General features: G+C 38.4%; 1 protein-coding gene across 2 annotated transcripts; it reads right to left on the reverse strand.

Moving 5' to 3' along the window:
* Positions 1 to 288: 288 nt before the first annotated feature.
* On the reverse strand, positions 289 to 11125 carry tspan11 (tetraspanin 11). 2 transcript variants are annotated; one of them, XM_015060475.1, is made up of 9 exons: positions 10977 to 11125; positions 10831 to 10865; positions 9161 to 9293; positions 7340 to 7531; positions 4127 to 4201; positions 3586 to 3690; positions 3009 to 3167; positions 2831 to 2917; positions 289 to 793 (listed from the first exon to the last, which is right to left on the reverse strand). In XM_015060475.1, the coding sequence occupies exons 3-9, from the start codon at positions 9245 to 9247 to the stop codon at positions 716 to 718; spliced, it is 783 nt and encodes a 260-aa protein (XP_014915961.1). In that variant the 5' UTR covers positions 9248 to 9293; positions 10831 to 10865; positions 10977 to 11125; the 3' UTR covers positions 289 to 715. The 2 variants fall into 2 exon arrangements, with proteins under 2 accessions (XP_014915961.1, XP_014915960.1); XM_015060474.1 differs by lacking the exon at positions 10831 to 10865.
* Between the last annotated feature and the right edge of the window lie 900 nt (positions 11126 to 12025).

The following is a 12025-nucleotide window of genomic DNA, read 5'->3' on the forward strand; positions in this document are numbered from 1 at the left end:
GAATCCCTGACAAAACGACTCCACAAGATCATCATTGTACTTTCGTGATTTTGTGTTAGGCGCACCATAAGAGAGACGTCTGACATGCACTGACGTTCACAGCTACTTGTGCGATTTCATCTGTTTGCCGTGTTCAGGTAGAGGTAAATTTGAGGTAAAGGTGCACCGAGAGCAGCTGAAAAACACAAGTCAATGCAATTCATGATGTGTAGAGTCAAACACGGTTCATAGAAAAATTAATTCCCCTATGAAAAAAATTAAATAAAGTAAAAATTTCCGAATACTTAATTTGCTTCAATTCATTTACTGTAGCTTTCCCCTTTCTGACAACAAAGGCATTTTAAAGCATTGAGCTGTGTGAAAACAGACAAACTACTTCCCATTAACTATGGGAATACACAGTTCTAACTAAGGCATTTACTGGCAGCCTTTTTTTTTTTCCATGACTCCCCATTACAACAACATGTATTAGCAGCGTATTTTCGTATAAAGCCATGCAGATGCATGCTTTAAACAGCACAAAGACAAAAATATATATAAAAAAAAAAAAATCAACAAAATGGATGCCATTCTGTGTGCATGCAGACTGCAGATTTTCTATCTGGCACAGAGCATGCATGCCAACAAGGGCAAACATGCAGGCGAATATCCACACAGCACCTTCCAACCTTGTCTATCCATTTGATTAAAAGCACCACGGAGCTCTAGAGCCAAATTACAATGCACCAAAGTCCTCTTCCTCTTCCTTATAGAGCAGATAGATAAAGCAGGCTGTCAAGAGTGCCCCGGCGAGCTACAGTGAAACCAAACATACAAAAGAAAGACATTTGCAATGCACATAAGTTAGAATAATGTAATACAGTTGCTGGGTTAACATGAAACATAAAAAACAAGACAAAAAAAATTATGTTGCCATGTTAAGTAACAGACAAAAGGTTAGAGTGGATGAGCGATGACGTAAGGATGTGCCGCGAAGAAAAAAAACAATTTTTTGGAATGGAAAGGTTTGGATTAATAAACAGCAAAGTTCACATAAGTCCAACTCAAAAATCCATATTTCTAAACTTAAAGCAGTTCTGCAAACAATCTGGACAAATTCCACAAAACATAAAACAGCAATGTTTTGAAGCAATTTTCTAAATTGTGCTCATTGAGTGACTAGGAAATCTTGTTATGCAATGGATCATTTTTACTAGCAGAAGGTTACTTAGAATACATTTTTTTTTACCAGATCAAATTCAAATTTCATATTTGGAAAAAAAAAAAAAAAAAAAAAAAACGGTCAACAGACCCGAACAGGCATCATATACAGATATCATGTAGTAACATCTTCTTTGGCTCCAGTGTTTATAGATTTTCTCTAAGAGTTTGATGAAAAAAAAACACAGGTTGTAATATGGAAAAAGAAGTAAAATAATCCAACATTTAGGCAGCAGAAAATAAAAATCTGCTCACTCTGTGCTGTACATGGAAAATTATCAAATCAAATTTGTTTACAAGTTCACCCCAATACATAGGAACCCTGAGTATAGACTTGGAGCACGGCAGAGCACTTACCATGTCATTGCGAGAAAAATACATTTGTATTTTCTAGTGGAACAGTTGCATACAAAAAATGACCGATAGTGAAGCATACGTTTTGATTGCGGACAAGTTGGATTTTTTATTTTTATTTTTTTTTAGCTCCGATTGCATACAGTGATAAATTTAAAGATAAAAAGTTTGCAGTGCTTTTTTTTCCTACACTACATTTTTCTTCTATACTTTAGTTCACATACTAAAGAATTCTGAAAAACCCGATGAATCGATCCCATATAAAGGGTTGCACATAGAATGTTCTTCATAATCAACCTCTTCTTTTTGAGCTCGGCACTGTCCATTTTGGTGCTTTTGGAATGAAACACTTTTTATGGCAACAGTAAATGGAAAGCTGAATTTTACTCATTTCGGAACGGAAATGAGTAAAATTCCATCGATAATGAAACATCTTATCTTTTGCCATTTCAAGTCTTCACTGCTTCGGATGCAATTCAGGCCTCGTATTTTTATGTTTGTTTTTTTTTGTTTTTTTTTCCATTACTGTTCTGATACTCAATTAAAACTGAGCAGACTGCAGAATGGGCCAGAAATTTTCTTTGAGAGCAAGAAAAAGGGCATGGTGGCCACAGACTAATAAGATGCTGCTGATCAACAGGAAAGCAGACAAGTTCCAAAAAACAAACACAATACTACATAAGGTTTTTTTTTTATGTTCCTACTGACCACCAGCTTGAAAATCACTTCATCTTATAACAATAAAATGTAGCATTACTCTTCACCTTAAACATTTTTGTACCCTAGAAAGTAAGCCTATTGGACAGAGAGTCCATCATTCATCAAAACAATAAAGCTCAAAGGATCCATTTGAGCACTTTTGAATGTTTTTTGTTGATGCTCTCATCAGAAGTGTTTTTGCATGGGGTAAACAGAATGCTATGGCAGATCAGAGTATATGCATCAAACAGCTTCACGGCGTTTAAAAGCAGGGCTCCATTTCAGCGTGGAACAAATAAAAAGGGGCCGATGATGAAGCAGACTCATCAGTGTAAAATGGAAAAACACTAATATACAAAGGTTTCTGACCTGCCATGTTAGAGTTTCAGTAATGGAAAGATTAAAAGCCCGTCCATCAGCGTTGTGTAAGGTCTTTATTCAACAGAGGCCAGAGGCTCGTTATTTTAGACAATAAAGTCTGATTAAGGTCGATTTTTGTTGTTGTTGTTGTTGTTTCCGCGGACAGCAGTATTCCGCTTCTCTGCACAGCATTACCACACCGTCATGTTCTACTTACCTGAAGACAAGCCACACCAATTCCCACCGCTCCAATAACCAAGAGATGGTCTGCAAGGAACTGCTCCAGCTTAGTGATGCAACCACCCTGGAGAAGGTTAAAGAAGTCATTTACAAGGGAAGCCAATAAACAGTTAGGGTGGCACTCACCACCTTTCCATGAGGAGACGAACACTCACCTCCACTTTATAGATGTTGGACGGATGGTCCCTCCTGCCACAGTCGGCCGTAATGGTTTTACAGCAGCTGTCGGGCACCACCCTGCCCCCCGACCGCTCTGACCTAATGTACACACTCAGCGTCCAATCCTGAGAGTTGTTGCTGCCACAGCACTTGAACTGGAGAAGCAGAAAAATAAAGCAAGGGGTTGGCTGGTGTCGACCTAACGCATCGGAACATGAAAAACCGATTTAGGATAAAAATATATATGCATTTTTTTTTATTTATTTTTTTTTTTGGTGCAACTCATCTCCCAGCACCATAATTTTCTAGGTTTATATAATCCCTCCAATTGACAGCTAATCTTCTGCTTCATTAAGATTACACTGATTGAATTTCTGGATTGCGTTGGAACAATTACTTACGTCGACCACAACGACAGCCACAGAATCATGAGTTTTACAACGTCTTTAGGCAAAGTTTGAAGTTACATCCATGTAATTAACAGCAAGTGTACTTGGTTATGCTTGCTGACAGAGGAAGCAAGTGGAGACATAAACTCAACCACAGAGATTAACTTCCATATATCTCTCATACGTCTTGTTGCAGTCTGTCCACTGCGGATGTGATCGTCTCCTTCCCTGGCTGAGCATAATTCTCAGTCATTGTTTGGTTGAGGTGCTCCTTCAGTTCATCACTCAGCTATAAAAAAAAAAATATAAATACAAGGAGAAGAAGAAGAAGAGGCACAAAATGAGAGCAAAGAAGACACTTATTTTAACGAGTGTGTTCTATAGGTGATTTATTCTCAAACATGTTGAGCGTACCCAAAACGGCAAAATACTGAATCTTGGGGCAACAAGTACAAAGTTGTTGTTGTTTTTTTTGTTTGTTTGTTTGCTTTTGTAACTAAAAAAAATAGGATTAAGTTGAAGTCTACAATTTCCCTTGATCTGACTGACAGCCATAATCAGAGATGATTCCTCTCCAATTAAAGAAAAAGAATTTTCTTTGAATTGACAAACAGAAAAATATTTTATTCTTGTGTTAATTACATGCCCCTAATCTGAAAACTCTTGAGTTTGTGCATTTCATTCCTGTACACCTTAAAGTTTCATCGTGAGCATTCAGAACTTACCCTCTGGTAGTAAACATAAGCCAGCACGCCAGCCACCAACTCAATCAAGAATATTAACAGCAGGAAGAAGAAATACTGAAAATTAGAAGGAGAAGGGGGGGGGGAGAGAAATTTGATAAATTAGTCCCAGGATTTTAAAGCATCGAGACATTTTAGCGTCACAATCATCCACATAGTTGTCAACTGAACCAACTTCTCCGCAGCTCGAGCTGCTACAAATTGTGACGGCTCAATATAAACGTCCATCATCTGTCATTCGGTTGCATGCGTCACTTCTGACACAGATGGCAATGCTGCCGGAGAATAAGACGAGTAGGAATGCAGCCCGACAGCCTGTGGAATCTGATTTCTTTGGGGAATCGCGAAATGAGTCCTGCACGAATCCAACTGCAAATATACAACGTTTTCTTTTCAAATCCAAATAATGACTGTCATTTTGGTCACTAAAAGAACAAAAACATTCACACTGCTTGAAATATCAAATTAAAATTATTATATTTTAAAACCTGAACTTGTGAACAAAAACAAAAAGGCATCACATTGAAAGAAGCTGTGCCGAACAAGTTATTGTCCAAGTATGCCTAATGAGCAAGATAAAAACTGAACTTTTCTTGGGTCATATAATAAAGAAGACATTTATTTGTAAAATGGGCCCTGCATGCAACACCAGCACACAGAGCTAATTAGAGCTAGCTGTCAGAGCAGGACAAAGTGGTGTAACCACAGCTCTGCTGATGCCTCTCCAAAGCCCATTGTAGAGACAGACGTTAGCACAGCGGCCAACAAAATAACGCCAAACTACCGGTAGTAAACATCTGCAGGGATGCAACGGGAACTACTGGAGAACAACATGACCATTTTACCCAACTGTTCTCGTTTAGAATCAATTTGGCAAAATCAGGCAAATTCCACTTTACACTTCAGTGGGATGCAACTGTCAACGGATATTAAACAGCCTAGAGTTTCAAAAGAGAGTGTTTGGTGTGGATGACATCTGTGTTTCTTTGTGAACTTGCGCTGGTTAACTGGTGGACTCGGGCTCATTAGACTCTCTGCATTGGTAATCATTTTTTCAGTGAAAGTGGATGAGCGATGCAGTGATTCAGAAAGAAACGTCACTTTATGGAACAAGCATTAACCAGACCGAGTGGCTCTTGGAGGAAACTGGTAGCTGAAGATTATGAAAAAGCTCCTTCGTGTGTACTATGGTGGCCAAATTTCTTAAAACCACATTTGGTATTGTGCAGCTACGCCTCAGATGATTTGCTTGAGCCTTACAGAGTGCAAGTAAAGACCTTTGAAGGAGAGAAAATTGATTTTAAAAAATATGAAGATAAAAATACAAAACAAAAACCGGGTTGCTCAGATGTTGTTCTATGTACTGACTGATTTCTACTCTCTGGTGTAACAAACCTGGGCAAAGGAAAAGACAGAAGTCACAGATGTAAACAAAAGTAAGCTGCCAGGTAAGGAGGGGCCAATATGTTTTCACACAACTGTGAACTGTAAATACTTAATTATCTTGCCTGTAGAAAATGGCACTTTGTTGCTGCAATGGTATCATTAACAGCAACCACAGTTTCTCTTGGTTACAAAAAAAAAGTCATTTTCTGTGAGAACAAAAATAGCAAACGCTACATCCAAGCATTATTCATTCCCCAATAAGCAGCGCATGGAGGCTGCTCATGTTAAAGCAAATAACACAGCATATTCCTATAATCCTCTATGCGTCTAACTCGTAACTCCTGCAAGCACCTTGCTCTCTTCATATTCCTGCATCCATCAACAGTTGATAGGCAGACCTATAAATAGACCTGCAGCAGAGAACATTCACCTCCCACCTGCTTCTGTCCCTGTGGGCCCCTTCCTTGTAAAATAATGAGGACAGTGAGAGCCTCGTCAGAGTCATTTGTTACCATCTTGTGACAGACCTTTAAAACAAGGTTGGCACAGAAGAGATCCGGGTTGTGCTCCTGCGAAGAAGCAGCACACATTTTTGTACAAGAGAGTGATGGTTTGGGTTGGAGGTGTTCACAGGGTAACGTAGGACCAATCAGCTGACGCATCAGAGGCAAATATCAATTACTGATGAGCACCTTCTTCCTCCAATGACAAGTGGTAGAGTAGATACACTCTCCATCAGCATAAGAATCATAATTTTGGTTTTAAAATCTCTTAAATCTTTATTAATCTTTCTTTCCATTTACATAAACTAATCAAGATCCATGGATATACTGCCAAATCAGAAAATTAAACATCCAGCAGAAGGTTTTTAATGGCTACAATAAGTGTGCAGTAGTTCTGCATCTTGGCAAGAGACATTTACTCAGATACCGGTGGGAGTGCAAGTATAGATGTTTTTTTTCCATTTTTCCATTTTTTAGCGGCCTTACATTCGACAAACTCTGCATTAAGGACGTGATTATTTGGTTCTACAATTTATTAAACTCATTGGTGGCACAATTTCAAATTAACAAAGCAGATTCTACAATGGAATCTGCTTCAATATAAACGACATACCAAGTTTACTAATGATATTCATCTTTAACACCAGCCATAAACTAAAACACACATTTCCCTTAGGAATTGTTTGACATTACGGATAAAAGTAAAGGACAAAAAAATTACATCTTCTGAGGCAGCAATATACTGTTGCATACGTTTCACGAGTGCAAATACGATGCGTTTTAGCACAAGCATAAACGAATGCAAATCAAGTTCACAAGTTACAATCTGTTCTCAAGCTGCTAAAAATGCTTAATAAGGTGGTCCATGTAGCAACTCTCATTGAATTTTAAAGTCAAGTTCCTCCATTAAAGTCCCACAATGAATATAGAATTCCTGCTGACTGTGAGTTTATTCAAAACTCTGAACTGTACATATATTTCCAGTTTCTTATTATTCCATATGCATACGAGATAAACGTTGAGCTAATTATCCCCAAAAAAGGCCCACCCTCTTCTTTCCCTTCCTCTCATTCAAGTTTATGTCATCCCACATTTTGTCTGAGCTTTATATGATAGATTTAGCTAGGGGGGAAAAAAAAGTAAATGTAAATGGTTTAAAAAAAAAAAAAGAAAGTGGACATTATTAAACAAGTTAGAAGCCACACAGTGTAGACATGAAAAACTAACCGATCCCCTCATATCATTGTGACTGGGAGGAAAGACTTGAACAGGAACTCTCATGAATGTCTTGTAACTCGTGTCTCACCGTGGAAAGGCAGCTTCTCTGTTCCCGGATAACAGCGCAGCAGCCCAAGAAGCCAGTAACAACCACTAGGCCGCCAGCCAGGATCAAGATATACGCTGAAACAGCAAAAGTGCTGGAGGCCAACAGACTAAGGTAGTCACTTTTCTCCACCAGGGTCCACACTCCTACACCCAAGACTGCAGCTCCACCCACCTGCAAGTGCAAAAAAAACAATGTAATCAGTGTTTCAAAAACGTGCCGCAAATAACTATACAAAAAAAAAAAAAAAAAAAAAAAAACAAGCATTATAAAAAACACTTTTTGTAGAAAAGTAAGAGTGCCATTGGATGAGTCAGAGGACAGCGGAAAAGTACAAAACGGGCCATAAATTAGGGCAGAGGAGAGAAAGGAGAGAGGAAACCTGAGGAGAAACATAGAAAAGTGGCACAAAAAAAAAAAAAAACCCACAGGAGAACTGAGAGTAAGGAAAGGGCATAATGACTACTTCCTTCCACACAATCATGAGTGAATGACCCAGGGAGGTTCTAGATCTGTTTTTCACATCTCAGGAGGTTCACAGGCTGACAAATAGGAAATGCCTCAGAAAGCATTTCACCGTCATCCTCCCTTCCTTTTTCAGTCTACAGCAAGATCTTCTTATTCACAGAAAGATATCGCAAGTTGAAGACGCATTATTATGGTAAGGAACCCAGTCAGAAATAGCTTCACATCAAGAAAAAAGTACATTAAAAAGTACATTAAAATTTTCACCAAAAAATTGAAAGAAATCTGAAAAGTGTAGCATGCTTTTGCATTCATACCCTGCCACTTATCTAAAGATAATCAATCAAATTTTATTTGTATAGCACATTTCAGCAGCAAGGCATTTCAAGGTGCTTTACATAATTAAAGAAAAAAATAAAAAACATTATGTGACATTAATAAGTAGATGAAAAGTAAAGACAAAAACATGGAAGACATCAAAGCCCGCACTCTAATCCTAATTTAGCCATAAGCAACTCTAAACAGGTGGGTTTTAAGTTGAGATTTAAAGGCTCTCAGTGTTTCAGCTCTTTTACAGTTTTCTGGAAGTTTGTTCCAAATTTGTGGTGCATAGAAACTGGTGCTTCTCCTCGTTTGGTTCTGGTTCTGAGGATGCAGAGCAGACCAGAACCAGAAGATCTCAGGGGTCTAGACGGTTGGTACAGCAATAACAGGTCTTTAATGTATTGTGGTGCTAAACCGTTCAGTGATTTATAAACTAACAACAGTATTTTAAAGTCTATTCTTTGAGCTACAGGGAGCCAGTGTAGGGACTTTAGAACTGGTGTTATGTGCTCTATCTTCCTGGTTTTATTGAGAACGCGAGCAGCAGCGTTCTGGATCAGCTGCAGCTGTTTGATTGATTTGTTAGTCAGACCCAAAACAACTTTTGGCACCATTAAAAGCTGCAGATTGTTAGCAATGCGAAGACCGATTGCAATTTTTTTTTTTTTTTTTTCTCAATTTTTTTTTCAAAACAGCTCAAGCTCATACTGCAATGGCTTTCTTCTTGCTACTTTCCCCTACAGGTCAGGCTTGAGCGTCATATAACTGTCCTGTCGGCAGATTTTTCTCAGCTGAAAACCATGCGTCCTTTTCCTTCTACCTCACAGTGATGCTCCAGTTCATGGTAATCTTTCGCTTGCATGCAAACCCCAAATAATCTAAATGATAACCTCACTTTAGGCTGAAAATATGTACACTTTTCAAAACACGTTGTGGCTTTTCTGGAGCTGTACAACCTGTTCTGTTACAGAAAATGCAGCATAATTTTGATCTTTCCTGTTGAAAGCCACCTACCCAAAAAAGAAAGTTAAACAGAAAGAGCAGGTACTTGAGGCAAACTGTCAACCAGTCTTCCTCGTCATCTTTATAAGCCATCGACATCTTCTTAGCTGTAGGTCGCTCCAGAGAACACCGACTTTATTCTCTCCTGTAAAAGAAAAGAAAAACAAACAATGGATGGAAAATGAGACATCGAAGTGTGGTTTTATAAATGGTTACATTTCTCCTAGGATCAACTTGTCACATATTGTAACTTGGTGCAGCTGATCTGGTCAGTTTGTGGCTTCTTCTGCACAAACATTTGAATTTGCATTTCAAACGCCGATTTATGAGGCACTGTTTACATGATCTTTAGCGCATTTGACATGCCAACATGTTTTGTGCTGAGAAGCACAAAAGAGCAGCTTTGATTTGCTTTCCTCGTTCTTGCAGTATTCCCATATCACGGAAGGTATCTGATGCATTTATGAGCTCCAAGTAAACCAAGGGTAAAAAAAAAAAATAAACACAAAATTTGCAGAATCATCTTTTGTTATGTCACAACATGCGTCCCTTCATTATTCACAGCACGGAACAAGCAGTATCCCATTGAAAGATTAATAGATTAGACTGTGTGGTCTTGAGTCTGTAAATAAAAGGTCAGGGAGTGGAAAGCACTTAGATCCATAAAACTGATCTATAGTGTTTCCTTCAAATCGACAGCAGGGGGAAAAAAAGGAAAAAGAAAAGATGAGAAAAACATAAGTTCAATAAGGCATCCAACAAATTCTAAAACAAGGACTGGATCAGTCAATGGCATCCTTAAAATAGAAGGGTTTTTTTATTTATTTACTAAATCTATATTACATCGTATTTCCACCACAAACTTCAATGCAGTTTAATGCAAAAATACAAGAGTGCACTTTTGTGCATCCATCACATGAACCTAAAGAAATTACGAAGAGGTTTGTGAGGTAATGCAAGTGGAAATCTTTGAAAGCTACACCCATTATCTGACCCATAAGTATTTTTATACGGATACTGTTTACCAAGTTACAGTTGGGGGGAAAATAATTAGTAATACTAGCTAACAGGGTAGCGTGGTGGCACTGTGGCAATGAACGTCCTGGGTTTGAATCCTGGGACCTTGAGTAACTTTTGTAGTCATTTAAACAGCTAGATTTGGTTACTGTTCATTTTTTACATTGCATCTTTATTCCTCTTAAAAGTCACAAAATACATTTGTTTTAAGAATTTTAATGTTTACCTAGTTTTTCTTCATAACAAAGACATGTTATTTTACATTTTCTTAGTTTGAATTTTTTTTCTCATGATTATTTTTGGTACATTCTAGACCCTCTGTTTTAAGCACTTTGTGTTACATTTGACTTTATAGAAAGTGCTCTATAAATGAAGTCTGATTGATTAAATAAAAAAATGATCAAATAGGTTATAGTATCATATCCTAAACGTTACTTCTTTTTAAACAAACAGCTTTCATCACAAGGCCTCCCAGTCAGTGCTCTGTTCAAGACAAACGCTTTGAACCTGTTTTTCTACGAGAGAGAGAGAGAAAAAAAAAAGCCTTGCCCCCTCACGTTTTAGAACTTTGGCCACCCTGTTGTGTCTATCGACGTCGTAAAATGAGGAAACGTTAAGAAAATATCCATTTTGTTTTACGGCACAGGACAAACTTTCATACGCACTTCCTCGGACAACGGGACATACGCAGTCGAGCATCCTGGAAACTAAACACACCTGCGTTGGTGATACGCAGGATAAAGTTTAACAGCATTACCACACACTTATCGAAAAACAAGCGTCCCATTCACACAACATGGACAGTACTCACCGTCTTAGCGCTGGAAAAAGGGCTTCGGGTTCCTGCTGTTCCCTCCGGAGCTTAGAGGACGCCGCTGCAGCGGTGGGCGTTTTGTCCGGTCAAGCTTGTTGCTTTCACGGTAATCCTATGTCTGCTGTAGTGGTGCGTTCGAGTGCAGCTCGAATTTTTAGATGCTATATATTTTTTTTTTTTTTAGACGGACGTGACAGTAGCGGAGCTGACGCACGTCCTATAAGGCAGCATTGTTTTGTTTTTTTCTTTCAACAAAGAATTATGCATTTTTATCAAATGCATGTGCTTGTTTTGAGAGCCACATGCGTTTAAATTTTGATTCAAAATAAAAGTGCTCTAATTAAAGTTCAAGACATCAGGGTCCATGATCCTAACCTCCTCCTATTCCTATTCCACTCTTTGTTGCCATTTTTTTTAAAGACCATCTCCAACATTTGTTGACATAAAACTGAATAAAACTAAATTTGGAGTAACATAAAACTGACATACACATGGCTCTTCTAATTGGAAGACTGGTCTGTGAATTGCACGCTGAGAATCTAATGCAGGATGTAGTCGGAGTTACCAGCAGGAAGATGAGCACTGGCCTTTCACCGTTTACAGGGTCACTCTGCTTTCACTGGGAGATGAAAAGAAATGAATGAAACAAATCTAATCATATGAATGTGCGTCCACTGTCCCCAGAGGATTGTTGTTAGTCTGATTTATCCACTTCCAGTTCAGTTTTGACACGGGCTTGGGGTCATTGTCCTGAAGGACCATCCAGTTTTGTCCAAGCTGTTGATCAGAGGTAAATTTGAAGAATTTAAAGATAATATATTTGTTTTTCATTTCTCCATCCACTCACCTGCAGTGAAACAGACTCTGAGCATGATGCTGCCACCACCTTGCTTGACATTTGGAACAATGCCAATGTGCTTTTTATACTTTACATAGATGAAGCTGCAAGTTAACTATTTTTTGGTGAACTGGTGAACACAGACAGAAATTTCTTATATTTCTTGTTTTTGCCTGTATTGTGACTCAGATCCTTTAACACGGAGGCG

The sequence above is a fragment of the Poecilia latipinna genome, unplaced genomic scaffold (assembly GCF_001443285.1).
Source record: "Poecilia latipinna isolate Pla-1442-1.1 unplaced genomic scaffold, P_latipinna-1.0 Scaffold1718, whole genome shotgun sequence".
Taxonomy (NCBI): Eukaryota; Metazoa; Chordata; class Actinopteri; order Cyprinodontiformes; family Poeciliidae; genus Poecilia; species Poecilia latipinna.

Bases quoted from the DNA above. Each gene is read 5' to 3' on its own strand.
- tspan11 (XM_015060474.1), bottom strand. From the start codon at position 9,247: ATGTCGATGGCTTATAAAGATGACGAGGAAGACTGGTTGACAGTTTGC. The intron at 3,168-3,585 runs GTATGAGAGATA...CTGCTTCTCCAG, and splicing joins TGGACAGACTGCAACAAGAC to TTCAAGTGCTGTGGCAGCAA. The intron at 794-2,830 runs GTAAGTAGAACA...GTTTCACTGTAG, and splicing joins TTGGTGTGGCTTGTCTTCAG to CTCGCCGGGGCACTCTTGAC.